The sequence below is a fragment of the Malaclemys terrapin genome, chromosome 11, assembly GCF_027887155.1.
Source record: "Malaclemys terrapin pileata isolate rMalTer1 chromosome 11, rMalTer1.hap1, whole genome shotgun sequence".
Classification (NCBI taxonomy): Eukaryota; Metazoa; Chordata; order Testudines; family Emydidae; genus Malaclemys; species Malaclemys terrapin.
Genome location: NC_071515.1, coordinates 40,436,201 through 40,459,056, shown reverse-complemented (window position 1 = coordinate 40,459,056; position 22,856 = coordinate 40,436,201). Strand labels below are relative to the sequence as shown.

Below are 22,856 nucleotides of genomic sequence, written 5' to 3'. Positions count from 1 at the left end.
GCTGAAATAGGAAATTTGTCCATTTTTTGTGTTACTTAAATGACAGTGTGCATTACTGGGTACACAACTCAGCTACATCTCTATCTTAATTTCATTTTCTTCTAAAATTAGGTTTATTTGTCCAAAACCTTACTATTTGTAATTCAGTTAATACAATTTGATTACTAACTGCCTGTGTCAGTAGTTCCACTAAGCCAGAAGAAGAGACCACAAAGCTGATCTTGGTGGGACGGTTACAATATTTGGTATCCCACTGAGTGTGGATTTAGGGCCAGTCAGTACACAGGTAACAGTTAAATAATTGGTGTCCATTTCCACCACTAGGGGCCTCTACAGCATAGCCTAACGACTAGCTAAAGACTGCTGTGCCCTCCAGGCAGAAAAAACTGTCTCCTAAGCCAAGAAAAGAGCCAAGAGCAACCATCAAGACTGAGGTCTGAGAGAAGGGAATGGGAAGTGGAATCACTTGGCGGTGGGACACAATCTATTGGAATGTTGAAGGTGACAATGAACGGGATGAATCAGTTGGGGGTTTGGAGGGAGAGAGATAAGATATCCCCAGACGCACAGAAACTGAAGTCAATACAGGGGAGAACAGGCTCAGCATCCTCTACCTGAGCATGCTTTAAGTGGGGCATGTGCTGGCACATCACAGCACTGGGCTTTCTGCCACCTATCAATAAAACTATTCCTCCAGGGGGAAGGGTTACATAGAGAGAACCTCAGGTTTATCATGCCTCAAATGGTTCATGAAATGCTGAACTGCTGGTACCCAAACACTTTAGGCAAATTCTATCATTTCTTGCAATATCATAAAGAGATATCAATTGTAAATCCCTTATAAGTTATACATTAAGAATAACCTAATATTCACCAGGATACATACACTCACTCTAACAGAGGGCCTGGTGACCCCAAAGCCCTTTGAAGGAGCATCCCTGGGGGTAGGGGAGGAAGGGAGATATTATGGCTCCTACTACACAGATACAATAATGGTTGGAGAAGAACAAAGATACACAAGTTCCACAAACAAAACCAAAAAAAAAAAAAAAACCCCAAAACTGCACAACATTCTTTAAACTAAAAGGCCAACATGTTCCACTTTAGGGATTCTCAAACTTTTCATGATAAGGACCAGATGTTTATACGAGAGAGAGAGAGAGAGAGAGAGAGAGAGATCTTGCAATAGAATACTTTCCATCCTACTTATAAACTCACAGACCACTTCCCCTCCCACTTATAAGTATGCAGACCCCTTAACTGAGTCCTGTGACAACTACTGCAATTCCTTACATGAAAAACATCAGACCAGTTTTTAACGTATTTTAATTATATTTTCATGTAATTAGCAACTAGACAAGGAGAGCCAGCACTATGTTATCAGCAAACTCCACACATTGATCAGTGGCTTCCCTATACTATAGTATAGAAAAACTCTGTTCTATATGTTCCATATGCCCTAGATTAAGTGTTAAAAAGGAGAATGTGAAAGCCCACTGTAGAGGACCGAAGACAAAAAAATCAGTTGTAGGAATTAAAACTGAATTTTGTGGAAGTTTGATATTTTAGTAGTTTATAGTCTCAGACAAGAAAAAATCCAAAGGGAACACAGGAATAAAGATAACAGATAAACAGGTAAATTAAAAATGGAATTTAGTGATTAGTATTATTTGTGTATCTATTTTTAAATGTGTTTAGACAACAACCAGTGTTTTATGGAAATTACATTCACTTTAGACTTTAAATATAGCCAAATGAAAAGTATTTAATGGGAACATTATCAGAATTTTTAGTAAATTTCAGTTACTTCTTCCCCTAAGCCTAACAATACCCTTACCCAAATAGTTCAGACTGTCAAGACGGAAACTTGATAGTAGTAATTTTAATTATGTAGTGTCATTTTTTACAGAATGTACGAAAAGCTTTTTTTTTTTAAAACTCAAATCATTAGTAGAATTACTCAGTAGAAACTTTCAAAATAGCACTGTCAATGATTTAAGACAGCATTTTCCCTCCCCTCTCCCCAATTTAGCAATGTGGGAAGGGCAAGGTGGTCACAATTCCCTACACCTGTTTGCAACCCCAAATTGAGAACCCCAGTTCAAGGTATTTAACAGACACTGGGTGAATTTTTCAAAAGCACCTAAGTGACTTAGGAGCTTAGCTCCCATTTTCAAAATAAGCACTTGAAAAAAGTTTACCCATTTTCAAGTTTTACTTTCTGTACTTGAAAGTAAAATTTATTTTATTTTTCCTTCTGGCATATATTGTTTCCTCTGCTCTGCCACCCCAGCCCTTTATGAATGCTGAAGTCAACAGGCACCATTTTATTTTCCTTCCTTTTCTTCTGCATAAAATTAGGTGACCATCAAAAATATGCACAGTTTAAGGAACTGTTAACTTGTGCATAACCAGCTGAAGGAACACAAAACAAAATACATTGTTCCTGAGCAGGACCTATTTAATTCCTTGGCAAAATATAAAGTAAGGTGTTTAGAATTTGGAGGATAATTCTCACCACATGCTTATTTTATACAAACTCAAATGTTGGCTCTCAATTACTTACAGAATCTTGTAATCATTTCTCTTACTATCTGAAAACACTTAGAGTAAGTATTAGTTTTCAAGATCCTAAATACTTAGAACTTGGACCCTGAATGAGTAAAACCATATCAAACCCAAATGTTCAAAATATAGCTTATTTGTGTACGTTTACCTTGCTTCTGTTTTTCTCTTGACCCTGTTCGAATACAGTGGCCTGTCCACTCTGAGAAAAGGTTAGGCTGCTACTGGAAACCTGAGGCTCTTTGTGACTGTCCCCAAACCAAGAGAAAGGTATGCAAGTAGGAACAGGAGAGTCTGAATCTGATGCAGATTGATTGTTGCCAGAGTCTTCCAATAACTCTCGGGAGCCTCTGAAATAAATAAATGGAATGATAATTGTCTTGCAATAACCTGCTGTATGTCTTTAATAATTGTCTAAATGGCATATTAATCAAAATGTATGTATCTTAGAAGGTTAATATAAAAATAATTGCTGAGAGTTATTTAACAGCTTTAAAAACATTCAAGATGGCTTAACACTTTCAAACCAGTATCCTGGGACTACTGAGAATTACTCCCGAGGTGGCTTTTCTTGCTACATTACAATATAATTTTTGCTTGCAAGCTGAATAGAATTTGTTTCATAATATGAGTAACTAACATGTAAAACTATTTTCCTTATTTCATAAGCATAGAATCCCATCTTCCCATCAATGTACTGATTTATGCGATATTTAATTGCTCTTATACTAACATGTACTTGAGCCTTAAGAATAACAGTAATGGTAGTTAATTATTTTCAAGAATACAATATATATTTATAAAAAATACCGGCTATCCAGAGAGCTCCTTGGATTTTCCTTCTCTTGTTTCTTGCCTTTACCACCAGATTTCCGTAAACCTCTGGAAAAAAACAAAAACAAAACAAAACAAAACAAAACCAACAATCATTTTTTTAAATACAATTACTACAATTTAATGCTTTATATCAAAAGGAGTTAAATATTTGTTAGGTATTAATACAAATTTAATTCATAACACATTCATAAAAGTAATTTAAAAAATACTATACACAGTGGAGCCCAATTTTGCAGAAAATCTTTCATGTGATTTAAGGTGCATTACTACGTACAGGCGAAGACACGCAAGAAGGAAGGAAAAGATTTAATTTAATAATTACACTCCTATAAAGTGTATATGCTAAAGAAATAAATAGATACCAGGTCCCCACCCCAAGCAGTTTACTATATAATGGATAAAAACACCAGTACTGATACGTTTACCATTGGGAGATAGAGGAGGTCAACAGAGAGAAAACCAGTTAAAGGGAAAAAAAAAAAAAATGTTGGACTCAGGGCCTGTGTACTCATTTCACAATGGTACCAAATTCCATGTGAGCAACCCCTACGTTCCACAGCAACATTTACTCTATGTCCATATATTTAATGACCCAAACTTGAAACAAATTTCACATCAAGTGGCATTTTAAAGGACAGGGGTGGGGGGTTTTCTTTTGCTATGCTCTCCAGTCAGTCTGACTCCATCCTCAGGTTCCTGCTATGCTGGATAGGTGGCTTGGCTGCGTTGCCCTCCAAAGTACCATGGAAAGGGGGAAGCTTATATAGCTGGCTTTGTCAGCTGTTCTCCCCCATCTCCCCAAATCTCAGCTGTTGCACCATCCTCCCAGCAAGCCAACATCTTAATCTATACTTTTGATTCTCCCCTGACCCTCTCTTCCCAGCCTTAAACTGGACTGCAGATTTGACTCCCTGATACCCTGCTGCCTGCCTCTGTGGAACAGTGTAGTGAGCATGCATTATAATCTAATCCCATCCATGTGAGGAAAGGTAGGGCAAAATAGGCACCTGCAAAATAGGTAGAACCAAGCAGAGAAACAGAAAATACTGGGCTCCTGGCTCCAGCAAAAAGGTTACATTCTGAACATGGTAAGATACGAAAACAAACAATTAAAGCACCCAAGTAAGCATAACTCTGCCCTGTAGTGTTGCAATGCAACAATCTTATGGTTAAGGCATTTTAGTGTTTAGTCTAATTTTAGATTAAATTTATTTTTTTTAAAAACATTTGCTAACCTCATATCCTGGGGGTAATAAAGTAAATAGAGACAATGGCCATATTTGCTAAGGGCAGTTCATGGCTTCAGTTCCATTAATAATAATCATAATAAAATTAGAGAGACATGGTGAGTGAGGTAAAATCTTTTAATGGACCAACTTCTGTTGGTGAAAGAGACAAGCTTTCAAGCTCTTCTTCAGTTATACTGCTACAACACTACTGCACACAATAAGATGGTGGCTGTTTTGAAAGAAGGCAATTCTTTGAGGAATTCTCTGACAAACCACTCTCCAACCTCTGCTTAAAGGAGGAACTTTAACTTACGAAGATTAGTGGCAAAAAGTGATCACTAATCCTAAAAAATATTTCAAACATTTGAAGAGGATGCATTATTGAGATACTAAGATCATTCAGGAGAAAAAGTGTCTGTTTTAAGTGCAAAACATAATTTTGTGTGTATGTATTATGGAGCTGCAGCTGGCACCTCCATAATACACATAACACAATTATATTATAAGTACACTGTCCCACAAACTATGTATGTGTTTACACATTTTGTTTTGGTAATTCTACCATGCCAAGCACGAGAGCGAAAGTGGACAAGGACCAAGTGGGTATTAATATATGCTATTGGAGCTGGAATTACCGCAGCTGCTGGCACCAGACTTGCTCTCCAATGGATCCTCATTAAAGAATTTAAAGTGTGCTCATTCTAATTACAGGACCTCGTAGTAGACTGCTAGCTAAAGGAATTTAGGAATCTAGATATCGGACCTTGGGGGCAGGGGAGGAGTGGGAGAAAGAGTATCACAAATGCACAGGAAAAGTATGTTTTACAATATTTAAAGAAGATGGTAACTTAGCATAAGTAATATTTAAAGCCTCCACCAACTCATAATAGTCTCTTACCCAAAATCTGGAAATCTCCTTTTGGCCTTTCCTGATGACGCAACATCATTTGTTTCTCCTGTCTTGTCTTCATTTCTCTTGTCATCTATGTGAAAAAAGAAAAATAAATAAATATTCTGTAAACTTACTAAAGCTATGTGTAAGCTTTGAGTGTATTTGTTAAGATGCATGCCGTTCCCAACAACAACAAAATTTAAAAAGAAATTCAAAGCATAAGTTCACAGTAATTAATTCACATCCACTGTACAGCTACAGGAGTGGAAAACTAGTGTTAACTGCATGAAGTGGATAGATCTTTCAACTTCCCATTTAAAAAAAAAAAAAAAAAAAAAAAAAAGCAATTGCATCTTGTACAATAATTTTACTTGATGTAAAATCCTTAAATTCCTGCCACCTTGTTTTGATACAAGAATGGCTTAAAAAAATTACATTTTGTTATGTATTCTCTCAAAAAAAACTGTTAATGAAAACTTAAGTTTTATACCCACAGAGTCCAGGAAAATCTAAAGTTAAGGTTGCCTCACCATTCCTTCAGTCTGTATTCCATTTTCTCAAGCTATACTCATCTGTGTCCTTTCCTTAGGAGTTTTCAATCAGGTCTTTCTGATTATCAAAACTACACAAGTCTGTAAGCACCCAAATTGTTGGGTAAATATTAACCCTTTAGGTTAGCCATAAAGAAAGGAGATATTTTACACCCTAATTTTACTAATTAGCATATAGATATACCGACAAGAGATTTTCCTTCTGTTTTCCTTTCATTCTGGTTCTGCTATACTGCCATTTGTCAGTAACATTGTTTTTGGTAAGTAGCATATTTTAGCTCCTCCAAATGATAAACTCTGTCATCTTAAATTTGTTTTGCTCAAGTCTTACTTTAAAAGGAGGTACAAAGAGAAAATGGCTTCAGAATGGCCAAAATATAAGTTCTCAATTCACATTATCTGTCACACACCTAAGCTAATACACACAGAGAGAAAATAAGCTGTACTAGGTATTAAAAGCAGCAAATAATATAATAAAGCCGTTTGGAAAATATTTTAATTGAAAGTGAGCACACTAGCAAAAGAATTGGTATGGGGGTGTGATTCAACGTCATTGGTGAACTAATGGCAAGGAGATGGGTATTTTGTTGGGTCAATGTTGTCTAAATTTACGATACTATTACTTTTATGTTAGAATAGATAAAAAATCATTAATAATTTAAAAAATTGATTTTTAAAAAATTAAATAAAGATTTACTTTTTTAAACTAAACATTTTAAATTTGAAATTGCTAATCTATTAAAATAATTTAAATTAAATACAAAAATAATAGAGTAGTACATATTTGCTGCCAAATGTTAATGAAAGTCAAACCACTAAACTGATAGAAGTCATTGGCTAAGTATCTGGAACCAGAGTTTGCTGAAGTGCTAAACCAGCTTTTGATAGCAGTAGTCTCTTTTGCAGATGCACAGAGTATTTTCTTCATGTCAGTTTACTCAACTAACTCAGTTCAATGACTAGTTCATAAAAACTAGGTGTGAAGAGGAGACCGACTAGTTCTAAAATCTTGAAGGACCCAGTGACCAGAAATAATCAGCTCAATTCACTAAATACAGATAATAATTCCTGTGTTTGATCAGTTTTTAAATGCAAAAGATGTTTTGATAAAAACTTTTCTCTTTTGCTTCCCAGGACACTGAAAGCATTTTATTTAATAAAAAATTTTGTTCTTGTTCATTTTTAATTGAATTTTCACCCAAGTAGAACTTGACACAAATCACAAGTAAAAAAATTAATTTAGTAATTAAGAAATGCTGTCACCATTTTCTAGCATAAAATTTAATTTTATATTTTAATATAAAATTTATGAGTCTGAATAAATGTAAATGTAACTATATAATTGCTTAAATAAATGCATATATAGTGCGTCCTCCTGCTTAGCAAAAAGAAGCACCAAATGTAGTATAAAGACCGTATTTAATCCACTGAAATCAACATGTTTTAATGATTACCATCCAATGACACTCAACCTTTCTTTACGAAAATAGCTAAAAACTATAAATTCAAATCATGATTAAAATCAATGGTTTAAATCGAGGTTTCCTGATTGCTGATTTAAATGATTAAAATCAGCAACTCAAATTGCTTTAATACAAAACAGAGTGGACTGATTTAACGTTTGTAAGGAAATTCACTTAACTGTAAGCCTTTTTTTTTGTAAATGTATGAAATATTTAGGTTTAATAAGGGTAACCCTCTAAGTCAGAGCCTGAAAAGTTGTTCTGCCATTGATTTAACTAACTAGTACATTGGAACTGCCACACTAAAACAGATCAGTGGTTCATTCAGTACAGTACCCTGCCTATGACAGTAGCTAATACAAGAGGCTAAAGGAAAAGGTGCAGACAACTACAACCATAGTTGTAGCTCATATGGGAAATTTTGTCATAAAATCCTATCAGTTGTTGGCTTATGCCTTGAACTATGAGGATTTACACTCCCTCTAAAAAATATTTAAAGCCTAGCTAATGAAACTGTGGATATTCCCATTTCCCAAATAAGCATTTGATTTTTTTTTAATCCCCTAAACTCCTCACCTCGGTGACATCTTATAGCAATAAGTTCCACAGGTTCATTATGGATTGTTAAAAAGGTATTTTCTTTTATCAATTTCAAATTTTCTGCCTTTCAGTTTCATTGACTGACCCTTTGTTCTTGTACCTTGTAATAGGTGCATAGGAGTGCTCTATTTATTTTCCCTATACTATTAATGGTTTTGCAAAGTTCTATCATGTTCTCTCTTATTTTCGTCTTCTCTAAAATAAAGAGCCCCAGTGTCTCCCCATATGGAAGTTTTTCCATGCCTGTAATCATTTGTCACCTTTCTCTGAGCCCCTTTTATTTCTGCAATATATCTTTTCTGATATGGAATGAGCAGAACTAAACACAGAATTACAGTGAGACTTCACAACTGACTTATACTGAAAATATTAAATGCCATTATAAGTCTACTCAATTCTTCAAGTATCCTAAAATTTTGTTAGCTTTTTTGATCACTGTGCATTGAGTAGAGATTGTCATTGGGCTGGATGTCCACAATGACACACAGGTATTTCTCTTGAGTGGTTAGAGTTAAATTTAGAACCCACTGAGTATGAATAGTTGTAATTATTCTTTCCAATTACCTTACATTTGTCAATAGTTAATTTTATTTGCCATCATGCTCTCCATTCAGATAGCATTGTCAGTCCTCTGAAATTCCTCAGTCTTCCTCTTGTCTTGACTAACCTAAGTAACTGTATCACCTGCAAAATTTGCTACTTTACTGTTCACGTGCTTTGGTTTGCCGATAATACCAAGCCGGGAGGACTTGCAAGTGCTTTGAAAGATAGGATTAAAATTCAAAATGATCTGGACAAACTGGGGAAATTCAATAAGGACAAATGCAAAGTACTCCACTTAGGAAGGAACAATCAGTTGCACACATACAAAATGGGAAATGACTGCCTAGGAAGGAGTACTGCAGAAAGGGATCTGGGGGGGTCACAGTGGATCACAAGCTAAATATGAGTCAACAATGTAACACTGTTGCACCCCAAAAAAAAAAAAGGCGCAAACATCATTCTGGGATGTATTAGTAGGAGTACTCTAAGCAAGATACAAGAAGTAATTCTTCCACTCTACTCCACTCTGATTAGGCCTCAACTGAGTATTATGTCCAGTTCTGGGAGCCACATTTCAAAAAAGATGTGGACAAATTGGGGAAAGTCCAGAGAAGAGCAACAAAAATGATGAAAGGTCTAGAAAACATGACCTACGAGGGAAGATTGAAAAACTGGGTTTGTTTAGTTTGGAGAAGAGAAGACAGAGGGGACGTGATAACAGTTTTCAAGTACATAAAAGGCTGTTACAAGGAGGAGGGAGAAAAATTGTTCTTAACCTCTGAGGACAGGAAAGAAGCAATGGGCTTAAATTGTAGCAAGGGCGGTTTAGGTTGGACATTAGGAAAAACTTCCTAACTCCTCAGAGTGGTTAAGCACTGGAATAAATTGCCTAGGGAGGTGGTGGAATCTCCATCATTGGGGATTTTTAAGAGCAGGTTGGACAAACACCTTTCAGGGATGGTCTAGATAATACTTAGTCCTGCCTTGAGTGCAAGTGACTGGACTAGATGACCTCTCAAGGTTCCTTCCAGTTCTATGATTCAGTAAATCATCGCCTTTCCAAGGATACAAGACCCATCTAGCATAAAGTAGATCTCAGTTATATCATATTCATATCATAAGCATATTTTCATAAAGAATATGGAGTGCAAGGAACTGAACCAGAATTCCATTTTTTAAACTGGAACAAAGACAGAAGTATTGATTCCAAGAAGCTGAAAATTCCAGCAATTTTACAGTTTCTTCAGGATGGTCTATGCACAGTCCTGATGTACAACTCAGTAGGATCCAGCTTTTCACCCTAGGAAGGGTCTTCAACTCAGACTACCACTTTTCTTTGGCTTACTATCCCCCATGTTATCAAATTTAAGAGCAGTTCAATTGACAAAACCTCTGCATCAGCCCATCTTTTCCACTTGGGATCTCCCTATAGTATTGTAAACCCTTATGTTTACTTCCTTTGAACCTCTCAATTTATTGGATCCATTTATTTTAACAATTAAATGCATTTCTTATTGGCAACTACATCCGCTGGGTGGATGTCTGAAACCGCTGCATTCTCTGTAGAAGAACTGTACCATATTTTCATGAGGCAAAGTAGCTCTTAGAACAGCTTCTGATTAAACTTCAAAATGAACACTCCACTCCGTACTTCCCAAGACACTGTACTACTTTCATTTTGTTCTAATACAGCCCAACAGAAAAAAAGCATGGTACAAGCTGGATGAATCTTGCTCTCTCTCTAAGCAATGAATATAAGAAACTATGTCCCTATTCATTTAATATTACTCAAAGCATGAAGGAAAGCAGTCATTAAAAACTCCTGTAAGCAAGAGGATATATTATATTGCTGAAATATGTGTCTACCCCATTTCCTGAGAGGATCAGGGCCCATATCACAAGGTTAATGAAAACCTCTTGCAAAAAAAGTATTGGCTTCAGTGGATATGATATGGTAAGCAACAACCTGATTTTCAAATCACATTCACTAAATGTTACAAAATGGATCTTCAAGCATCGACACGAGGGTGTTTCAGTCAACAGTCCTTAAGTAGATATTTCAAAGGCTTCAATCAGGGCTATCTGTCCTTACCTCATTTATTTCCCCCCCTCATTTATTTTCCACTGCTCACTACTTGTCTATCAGGGAGGAATAGTGGAAAAATTATCAAGAATCGAAAAATTACTTATCTGCTAATTTTCTTTATTCTAGGAATCTCTCAGCCAATTTGGCCCACTCAGTGGAAAGCAAAATACATGTTTTTCATTAAAATATTAAGCTTTTATGGCAATGCGTAAAATTACTTTTTTTTTTAATAAATGTGTTAAAATAGAAAGTTATTAAGTAATGTTTTTATGATTTGGAATAGCTTCTGGAAGGCAGACAGAACAAATATCACCCTGAAAATATTACAGCCACCCCAAGGCCTGTATATAGAGGAAGGTACAATACGGTCAACCGAGGATTAGTGGAGAGATTGCTAATTTCCTTTCTTTTAGTAGGTGAGTAAATTTTTTCATTCTAGGCACACTTACCATGCACTTATCTGCCTCCATGTTACACAGTTGCCTCACGTTTTTTAGATCTTAAATTACTCGGAGTAATTTAGAAAATGTTACTGGCAAATTTTTCCACTTCACTGTTCATCCTCTTCCAGATAATACATTAAATACTTCCTAGGTGCATCATACTAGGAATCTAATTCCATGTTGAACACTGTATATTTATTCCTACCTCTTATTTTCTATCCTTTCACTTCAACAATTTCCAGTCAATGACAGAACTTTACTTCTCATCTCATGACTTAGTTTCCTTTATGGCACTTTAAATCAGGTTATTTTGCAACAAAAAAGTTTAAAAACAGACATTTATTCCTCCAAGAGAATTTTATAAAGAAAGGTAACATTTTCCAAAATGTGAAAGAGCAGTGCAACTGTTTAAAAAATAAACAGACCAACTGATACAAGCTGTATGGCTGGGATAGGAGGTAGAAAAGATTGTTCCTCCACCATTAAATATAATTGGTAGGCATTAAATTTCATTAGATAGTTAGAATCCAGCCCACTGAAGTACCATTTAATGTCATTTTGTCCAGAGAATAAACGTGCAGTATTAGTAATCTATCATCTTTGATGTACGGCGTTAAACTCTACAACTCCACCAGTTTTAAGACAAGCTCTTGAAACACTTCCTCGGGTCACCAAGGGAAATTTCCGTACTCTGTGACAATACCTGCTTATGGTTCAGTGCAGAAGAAAACAAAATCATTTGCACCTTATGTATACGCTATGACAAGACAATTGTTGTACAGTCAAGTGTACAGACCACTTCAGTGCTAGCACTCCAGAGATATGCTGAATCAGTAGATTACAAAACAGCTGCTGTTGGCTGAGGATCTAAAAATGATATTGTCCATTGCAATAGAGTGCAATCATTATCTGCCTTAACACAGCTTGTTAACTGGTGAAGGAAATATTTGCCTTACAAAATATTTAATCTGGTTCCTTTTTCAATTACTCTATGAGAAAAAGACCATATACTTTTCTTGAATTATGACTATTAGTGAGCAGCATGATTATAATCTGATCAGCCTTCTCACATTCTTTGCATCCTAAAATATGAAAGCCCTAATACAGTAACTCGCCAGAATGTTCACAACCTGCTATTTTGCTTGAACATTCAGCTCACCTTTGGAAAAGGTCAGGTCATTGCTGAAACTTTGCAGGAGTTAATTGACATCAGCTAAATGAATAAGTCTAAGGTCATGGCCCAAGGAAATGATGAGCTAAACTTGTAGTACGTGTACAGATGATAAGTTTTTCTAAAATATGTACTCTAATTCAAATAGGAATTATTTCAGGGAACTTCTGTGGCCTGTACGATACAGGAGGTCACATTAGATTATCACAGTGGTCCTTTCTGGCCTTGGAATCTATGAACTTCCCCCTTCCCTACTTCATTAATATACAGCATGCTGTCTGACTGCAAATGCCCACCCTAGCAGGGAGCTTGCTATTTTTCAGCGGTGCTGTATGTACATGATTTCTAAAGTGCTTTTGGATCTTTTAGCATGAGAAGCCTATCAAGGTACTTTGGCTAGGCTAGTCTGTTATTTTAAAACTTGAAATACTGTGATAAACTTCATGCAAACCAATGTTTGGATATATACTTGAAAATATTTCAAAGGGAGAGACATGGTCTAAGGAGACTGAACACAGGACTTCGTGCTAGAAATCCATGACTGATACAGACTCTCAGGCCTTGGCAAGACAAATTCTGCCTCAGTTTCTCCTTTTGAAAAAAATGGAGATATAATCAATCTAATAATGCTGTGAGGGTTCAATTAATATTTGTAGAACACTATTTTTCATAGTTTTAAGTATTAGCATGATACATATTGTTCATATCATGAATAAGAAAGTCCAGTCTCCATAAAAAAGGAGTTGTATCAAGCAAACAGTAAACAGAGCCGTACCCTAGGTGTCTAACACTGAGATTTTGTCATCTAACTTCATGCTCATGTTGTGAACCCAAAGCCTGACATGAACTGAAGTCAGAGTACCATTTTAATTTATTTTCTGAAATTTTCAGCAGCTTATATTTAGCAATTTCAGAGCAATCTAGCCTGTGTCTTTTGTTACCAAGCATCAGGTTCTGAATGCTAGAGGCTGCAGTATTACTTGTGTAATTACTGTTATCAGCATTTTCTTTTCTGTACTATTTTTAAGCTCTTTATTCTATTAAATTTAACATTTTTCTTTCTATCAAGAGTCTTGTTCATTACAAAATACTGTGTCAGCTATTTTTCTATAAGAACAGGGGAAGAGTTATTTATCAAAACACCAAATGAAGTGTTTAATATTTAACCCCTGGATGCTGGGATGATAGTTTGCTTCACTGAGCTATGTGTGCCTGTGCAAACTAGTCATCTTGGATTCACTGCAAAATTAGCTGAAAATGAGTCTTGAATGGTTTGTTTCAAAGGGACATTGAATAAGACGCTTTTAGCCACTTGGTTGCTGCAAGATGTATCAAGATAGGGAAACTCACCTCCAGCATTGCTCCAGGTATGAAACTGGAATGCTGGCATTTAAACAGCAATGTAACATATATGGACTTTAAGAAGTAATGTCCCCCTCTGCACAGAGGCTGCCACTATTCAATCATCTATATCTAAACCCTGTTCCAAAAGAATATAACCCACATCATCTCCATTTTTCAGAGTAGCAGCTGTGTTAGTCTGTATCCGCAAAGCTTTCTTAACCTTGCTACGGTATGGACTAGGTATCCAGAATATGACAGTAATACTACATTGCTAAAATTTTTAACTAGTCTCATAGCATACAATTAATTTTACACCAAGAATAAATTTTACATTAGAATAAGTAGCTTCTCCTTTTCTAGGCAGAGAATGCAATAGCTACTGTTCAACACTAATTATATAAAAAAAAAAAAAAAAAAAAAAAAAAGCATTTTGACCCAAAGACCTTCAAAAAACCTTTATGACTTACCTTTAGCCTCTCTTCCTTTCCCTTTTGATTCTCTGTGCTTGACATTCTTGGAATATGCTTGAGGAGAACTGGGAGTTACATCATCACTAGGAGGAGAGTGAGTAGTACTCGTGTTGTTTTCATTGTTTGGTTTGTGTATTGGAGAAGAGTGAGTGGAAACAGAAGGACTTGACTCTAACAAACTCTCTGTGCTTTCCACTGGTTCAAACTTTTCAATCCTTTGATCTGCATTGTTCAACTGGGATAAAGTTAGCTTTTCTGTTACTTCTAAAGACTTGACTTGACATGCTGTACCAATTTCTCTATTGGGGATAGCATCCTCTGTATCCTCATCCTATAAATATATTTTAAAATAAAAGAGGTTATGGTAAATATAGTATTCAATTGTGCAGTCATAACATTTATAGTAAAAGCCTTTAAAAAAATAAAGTATTACAAAAATCAATCTTAAAACTTAATATGCCAAAGAAATTATGTCGACTGTTTTCTGTTTAAAACGCAGGAGTTTATTTTTCCTCAATGCACATGGAGATTGACCTTATAAACTACCTTTATTGTAATACAACATTTAATTTTAATAAAAACAGACTTTCCATATTCCTTAAGCTTTTATGATCTGAGGACATAGATTATACTGGGATAAGGGGCCTGCATACAGACAGATAATTATACTATCACAGAACACAGAGAGCAGTCATCAGTAACTAAATTCTGATTTTATTAATCATTTGCAGTTATCATCTGGAGCGAATTTTCAACTTTCTCCTCTTTCTACAGTTCCAAAAGCCAAAATTTCCTCTTCATCTGAACCAGTAAAACCCTCAGATATGCCTTCGTTATCTCTTGAAAATGGTGATTTCATTAATTGTGTCATCTTCCTAGGCTCCTCTCGGGTCCAACTAAATAATTCTACTAAAATCATTCAACTCCTGCCATTTCACACACTCCTGAAATTCTTTAACTGGGGCTTCCCCGCATCATCTGCATCAAGATCACGTTTTTTGACCTAACCTTCAAGGCTTAGCCAGAATGTTCTACTCACAACTCCAGTCTCTTTCCTTTCTATTTCCCCTCTCGGTTTTCCCAGTCAAGAAGCCCCCTTTCTGAAATCTGGTCTTTTTGACATCCACAGTGTGGAGAAGGGCTTCACCAGAATACACATGCCAGCATGCAAAGAATGTTGACAGGACATTAAGGTGGAATGCCAACATTCTCTTCAGAAAAAAAACAAAAAAAACCAGGAAGGGTCTCTAACACCACCTTCTCTTTGCACAACTTGGTATAAGGTAAAGCAGTACCTATGGCCTAAAGCTCACCTTTTGCAAGCTTAAGTCACTGCCACTAGGATAATGACCTTCCACATAAGAAATGTAAGGTCACAGAAAAGGAGTTGTCATCAGTTACCAGGACTACACGAATATGCCACAATACAGAGTTGTATCCTTGATGGGCGAGTTTGTCTGGGTTAGTGAACACAAGCACTCCCAGCCCATGCAGAAAGACTACTGCCAAGCATTTCATGAAAACATGGCACCAATGCCCAAAATCACATTTTTATTTTTTGAAAGGGGGAAAAAAAAACAAAAAACCCCACACAATATAAACAGGAACTGACAAAGAAAGGCAAATAATTTTAGAAAAGGATATACTATGAGCCAGAATGGAGGTAAACAATCAGGCAAAAGGAACTCCTTCTCCAGAAGAGGAGAGCAAAACTGGCTTGAAACACATGGGCAGCAAAATATATAGCCGGCTATGTTCCCTTTAAGCTGCGCAGCTGCCAAAGAGTCAACCAAGTGCTGCACACTTGATTAGCAGAGACATGCACATCCGGCGACATGTGTTCAGGTGCCCCTACTCCCGCTGCTCTGCAACTGCGTTGCTCCTGCCCTCTGCCTTGGAGCTCCTGGCCAGCTGCTCCCACGACCCTCCTGCTCGCTGTGCAGAGTGGGGGAAGAAGGAGGTGCTGATGTCAGGGTGTCCCTCTCCTCCCTACCCATGTACCCCATCTCTGCAGAGCAGGGAATGGGAGACAGGGCTCAGGAGCAGGACAGAGCTGCTGTGGTCTGAACGAGCCTTCTGGTGAGTGCCTCTATGCTTAAAGGAGACAACGCACAGTCTCTCACACTTCCCCAGCAGCCAGCACACGCGCACGCACACTCACACACAGTCTTTTTCACATTCACCTCCCAACACGTGTTGTTATTATTGTTTTCTTGGTACTTCCTGCAATGCACATATATTCTCTATAATTCTATTCTTTCAAAGTGCTGTTATTTTAGTTTTTTGAATGGTGTATGTATTTAATAATTTCATTTCTCTCTGATGCTTAAATTTAATTCTTTGAGTAGTGATTCTAAAATGCCTAACCTGTCCTGGCTGGTTTTTCACAAAGGCTGTTTTTAAAAAGTTATGCATAGAGGGTGAACATTGAAGGAATTGTTCACCCAACCTAGCATGAGCATCAGTTTTAGCTGATTTGATCTAGTTTAGTTTAAGAAACGTCAAAGTTGTGTGTTGAACAGCTTACACATTTCTAGCTTAATGGTAAATAATTCTTTAGTGGATTTACTGATTCTAGTCAGAAGTCACAAAGTAGAACTTAATTTTGGATAGTTATTTTAAATGGCGAATATAAATGAAAACAGTGTACTGAATATATATTATACATAGATATTGGTACCTGTAGAACGGATTTCTGCTGTCCAGTTCCAAGAGATTCTTTTAGCTTTGATCGAGAAGGTGGCTGACGTTTTACTTTCAGAGCAAGCTGAGCTTTTGCTTTATGGGCACTAGTATCTAATCTTGGAGTATCCCCCATAAAAGTATCAAAGTCTGCAACAAACATAAAATACTTACAAAAAGTTGTGCCAGGAAAGTTCTCAAACAAATTAATCTTAGCAAAAGTCAAGTATTTTCTGTTACTTTCAGTATACATCTTCAAAAGTAAAAACAAAATTTCTCTCATCTGCTAATTGTTTACCATTATGAGAATACCATTTCATATGAACGTTGTGTCCCTATATCTGTCAGTCAGAGATGTGGCAGCCAATCTGAAAGTAGGCTCTTTCAGTCCCTTTTCCTCCAACAGACATCTCCCCACTCCCACCCTCCCACACCGGAGCTGAGAATTTCCAAAACTGCAGAAAAACAAGTTAGGCTCCTCCAAGTTTTCCAAAGAGCCACCTTCCCTGAGCCGGACACCTGACTGGAAGCAAGAGATCATGAAAACCTGAATCTTATTTGTAGATTCTCTGACAGCTTCTGGGCAGGAAAGGAGGGGCATCTGAGTTCAGAAGAACCAATCTCAACAGTTTTAAGAATGGAGTAATACATTGGCAGTAACTGTTCTGTAAAACCCTCTTACCAAAAAACTGGTAGTCCATCATCATCCAAGCTTGATTTTTGCTCTCCTAGACACCTTCTGAGTGTTAGTGAGGCTGGAAACTAAGTAGCCTATTCCTTGGGGGAAAACCCCATTAGGATTTTCCAAGGAATGAGAGGGAGGGGTAGGACAAAGATCAGGGAAAGGAAAATTAGAATTTGGCACAGTTCTCCCTTCTCCAGGAAGTCCACTCGGGGTTGGGGGGGCGGGGGAAAGATTTTCCCATTGAGAGGCAGCACACAGGTCCCTGGAAACAGTGAAGAAGGAGGTTAAGTGTCCTGTTTCAGAATCTTCTTTGGAGAAGATGGGAAGGGAGCCCCAAAGGAGGAAGAGATGAATAATCTCAAGTTAAGGGCCATTGCTTGGGTTAGGTGAAATCTCACAAGCTGATGAGCAAGGAGCAGCCCGGGATGTCTCAATCTCCAGGATGATCCTTGTTGTGATTCTCTGAGCAGGTGTCCTCCTCTTTAATGTCTGGTGGTTCTTCTGTTCTCAGAGTCCCGAAACTGAAAGAGGCTATTAGAGTATGGTAGGGGCACCCTATTCAGAGCTAATCATTTTCCTCTTCTTCCTTGTGCTCACTATAGCAGAACTGTAGAAGAGGTTTGGGGAGAAGATGGACACACTGAACAGTAAGGACTCACTGCAGGAGTTGAACAGAATAGGCTTTTTTTGGTATCTCTGCCCTCCCCCTCCGATTCTTTTAAAAGCCTTAAAACTACTTCTGCTTCACCAGAGCTCTGAAGTACGGGGTCTCAAGAAAACACAACCACCACATCTAAAGACTGGGCTACTGCCGTTGTTCCAGAAAGAGGCAAGAGAATAAATGGCAGAAGTCTGCTTGCCTTTCACAGATGGGGATGGGGGGAGACTAGGCACAAAAAAACTCTAGCTCTGGATTGGTTGCTACCTGCTTGACAGATGAGAGGACACATGTATATCGGACACATGTGACAAAAGCTGGTAATTGCTGCAGATGCCATATGCACGGATATACCGTTACACGTTAAAAGTTGAACATTTCACCTGTCCATGCCAACACCTCAAATTTTTTTTTTTTTTTTAAATATGGCTTCCATTTCTCCTCAGAGACCATCCAGGAACTTTGAAGGCTGTAAGTTGAGGGCAGTGTATATGAATGTCTGTAGAAATTCTACCCCATCATTTTTTAAGAATCATAGCGATGGCAACTCAAATCCTATAAAATATGGATGTATCAGAAGAGGAACTGCTAGTAGAGAAAGGAAGTATTAAATGCCATAGTACAAGGCATTATTAGTAATCCTCATCTAGAATACTCTGTACTGTTCTGGTCACCCATGTTCAGGAAAGATGCATTCAAACTGGAACAGGTGCAGAGAAGGACTACTGTGATGATCAGGAGACTGGAGAGTCTATTTGAGAAGAGATATTCTCTCTATAAATACACCAGGAAGGTAAACACCAGTAAGTGAGAAGAAATAGCTAAAGGATAATGTTGGCAGAAAAACAAAAGGGTATAAAACTGGCTATGAATAAATTTAGGCTGGAAATTAGAGGAATGTTTCTAAACATCAGAGGAATAAAGCTCTGGGACAGCCTTGCAATAGGAAGCAACCTACGCAGCATTAAGATGGAGTTTGTTAAGTTTGTGAACTAGATAATATGATGGGGTTGCCCACAACAGCAGGGGACTGCACTCAATAAACCAGGAGATACCTTCCTGTCCTATGTTGAACACAGAACCATTATTTGTTTCAGATTTTTTTAGGTCTCAGATAGCAGTTAACTGCAAATCTCTCCCCTCTACTCCTCCTATAAACACTCTGAACTACACAAAACTTCTGGAACTGGTACAGTAAACCTTGCAAATCCCAGTCCCACAGCAACTTTTTACAGGATGGTCTTATGTTATCTTTAAGTCTCACCAGTCTACCCTAACAATTCACTGGCCTATTAGACCAAGAATCATCATCAACTTAGGGCAAAAGTTCTCAACCTTTTCCAGGATCCCCTTCCCCTATTTAGTACTATGGAAGGGGTAGGATGGTTTTGACCTCTTGATACCGGTTTGCAATCCCAAGCTTTAGAACTCATGCCATTGAGTATTAAAAAGAAGCATTCTTCCCCCCCCCCCCGCCCCCCCAGTTCTATTTCCACTTTTTTCCCTCTAATACCTTGTATTTGTTCAGTTCCACACTGTCCAGTGTCTAAATTGGCCCTAGCAGCTAACGTGAAAGGAATCTACTGCAGTTCCTAACAAACCCCTAACCAGTCAATCAAGACCAAATTTGCACATCTTCATAAATAAAGCTGACCAAAGTCAAAGTCATCCCAATAACCTGATGGGAGTTTAAACATCTTTTCACAGGTATTTAAAGGGAACTGCTAAGTGCTGGATTGCCTGGGGTAGACAAAGCAAAGCAGAAACTAGAGGAGAATGTTACATTCCGTCTCTCTCCCGGGTTAGCATTCTCTCTCTTGCGCATTTATTTGTATCCAAGGAGATAAGACATGGTTAATCAATCACATATAGGTAGTGGAGTACAAAATCACCTTAACAAAATAAGGACAAATAGGAGACTCTAGTAAATATACATGAACCTGGGGGGGGGGGGGGGGGGGGGGGGGGGGAGGGAAGGTCAGGCAATGTTTTCCATTGGAACATGCATATGAGCATACTTTGAGTTAGACAGATGAAATATTCAAATGGCTGACAAATTTTCATCCTGTAAAACTTTTAGGCATGAATTTGTTTAGTCATTTAGATCCAGCACCAAAACAAGTCCATCCATCCTTCAGTACCGAGCAAACAGATGTAGATTCCCTGAAGTCCACAGACTGTGATTGGAACAATGCTTTCCATAAAGATGTGCAAAGCTATAAATAAAAAAAAAGATGCTCCTTTGGAAAGATTCTTAGGAAAATTGGATAAGTCTTCTGATCACCAAACAGACATTCAGGAAATGGGATAACACTGCATTAGAAGCTTCCATTAATTTAAAGGTTTCTGGACAGCCGGTCAGATCTCAATATTTGAGTCAATTGGGTAAAGTTTATTTACTGAACTCATAAAATCTTCACATTGAAAGGAAAAAAATTATTCCATTCAGACTTGGTGATTTTATGACCTGGAAACTGTATTCCCAATGAGGACACATGATAAATAAAGTTACCTCTATCCAAGAAGCCAGTTTCCCGGCAAATAATGACCCAAGACACTAAAGTAAGCAAATACACTTCCTAAGGTTGTAGCAAAGGTGTTGCCAAAAATGCCTATCTTTTTACTTTGTGTTTGGTACAGCATTCTGATAAGATCCCTATCATATAATATTGCCTATCATGTAAATCGTCCTTTTCTAGTACATTAAGAAAACATCAAAGAGCCATTCAAAGTAGAACTTAACGCTTGTTTAAAAATAAAAAAAAAATGTCCAGGGTACTTAAGCAAATACATCACAGTGTCCAATCTACACACTTCTTTTCATCAAGGTATGTATAATGCTCCATTAAAAAAAGACCACAGTCAACTTTGTGCCTATCACCTCCCACACAATCCCCAAAATCCAGTATAGGTACAAAACATTTTCTGTACTACGGTTTTTAACTTTCTCTTTTTTAAGCACACAAACATAGCTCTCTTCCACCACACACACCCCTATTAACTTATTTGGTTACAGTTGATGCTTTAGAGCCTTTTTAATCTCTTTATTACTGCTCAACTTACCAGTATCTGAAGAAACTAATTTTTCCACTGCTGATGAGTCTATTTCTTTTGTATTTTCTTCTTTAATCTCTGAGCATTCATTTAGTTTTTCTGGACTTTGAGAGGCAGTGTCCAGCAAAATGCTACTGCTAATCATACAAGGTATTCGCTCATATATTTTTAATTTGTTCTGAAGCTCTGAAATCTGCAAATGTTAAAATTCAAAGTTAGATGCCACTTCTCAAGAATGAGAAAACTGTATTAAAAATATTATATTGCCTACCTCCTCTTGGAATATGTTCAGTTGCGCTGCATGTTTCTTGTCTCTCTCTTCAAGAACCCTTGTATGATCCTCTTCTTTTTTCATAAATTCTATTTCTCTAGTGGGGGAAAGATACAATTGTACTGCAACATTAGAAGGGTTTCAGGTGATAAGGAAACGTATTAAAATTGGTTATTTATCAAATTAATTATACTTGTTGCAACATCACTATTTAAACACTGCAAATGGTCATCACACAACTTCCAGTAACGGTGTTCATTATTTTTGTAAGCCCACTCTCCCCTCAAGTATGTGCATAATATTTTATATCACACATGTACACACACACACCCACCAGGAAAAACAGGAGTTATAACTGTAAAGTTTACTCTGGGCTGAAGCTTAAAATGCTATACAAGGTCAGTGGCACTTTTTCACTCTTAAGATTCTTTAGAAAATTCCATTCGGCTATTTTCACCTGTAAAAATTCAAACAAATATGTATGAGTATAAGATGTTATGTGGATATAGAACCCAAACTATTGGAACTGCTCTGCCTTTTCCTAAGTTTTACATAAATAAGATGGTGCAGCTGCCAAAGTATTCTATATGCATTCCATAGGTTGTGATAGAGTTCCACAGTTAAGCACCAATATCCTGTCAACTTCCTTTTTAAGCCCATCCGAGTGAGTCTGGAATGGCCTGCGGTTTATGCAATAACAAAAATTATTCTGAAATTGCCTACCAAAGAAAGCGAGAAGGACAAAAGCAAATTGTCCCGGGGAGAGAGGGAACATCTTACAGTGAAATAAAATGCAGCAATACCACTGTGCTGGAGAAAATCAAGCAACTAAAAGAATCTGACTGAAAATAATAGTCCAGGTCAGACAGACAGACAGGTAACCGTGTACACAATGCTGTGTGGAGCTGAGAGCCAGAATGTAAGCAGACATATGTTTGAGCTCCAGAGCAGGAAAGCTTCAAAGAACAGGAGAGGGACCTTTCAAGACTCTTAAATTGTGTGAAAAGGCACAGGGTAAGAGGTGGTAATTCTAGATGTGCATAGTAGAGGTAAACATCACAGACTGCACTCAGAGAAGCAGCAAGTGCAGAAACTGCATTGTGCGCTCACAGCAACTACTCAAAACATGCCACAGGTGTGTTTCGCACTATCAGACACTTCCAAGTTGACTTCAGGGATAGCTCAAATTTCAGTAGTCTACCTTGGAAAGAAGAAAGGAGTTAATGACCGTTGCTATATCTGAAAAAGAGCAGACTATTCACAGCCTCTTAGGAAGCTATGGCTGATATTTAGATACCAAATCACAGATAGA

The 22,856-nt window shown here is 37.3% G+C and overlaps 1 protein-coding gene across 5 annotated transcripts in view; it reads right to left on the bottom strand.

The window, feature by feature from the left end:
• LOC128845186 (neurabin-1-like) overlaps positions 1 to 22,856 on the bottom strand; it is a 72,264-nt gene that overhangs the window by 22,596 nt on the left and 26,812 nt on the right. For all 5 annotated transcript variants that reach the window (XM_054043573.1, XM_054043578.1, XM_054043574.1 and 2 more), the window contains exons 10-16: positions 21,545 to 21,641; positions 21,283 to 21,466; positions 16,875 to 17,026; positions 14,192 to 14,525; positions 5,530 to 5,614; positions 3,376 to 3,447; positions 2,717 to 2,915 (exon numbers count right to left, since the gene is read on the bottom strand). In XM_054043573.1, the coding sequence (XP_053899548.1) occupies positions 2,717 to 2,915; positions 3,376 to 3,447; positions 5,530 to 5,614; positions 14,192 to 14,525; positions 16,875 to 17,026; positions 21,283 to 21,466; positions 21,545 to 21,641 (1,123 nt within the window). The remainder of the gene's footprint in view (positions 1 to 2,716; positions 2,916 to 3,375; positions 3,448 to 5,529; positions 5,615 to 14,191; positions 14,526 to 16,874; positions 17,027 to 21,282; positions 21,467 to 21,544; positions 21,642 to 22,856) is intronic.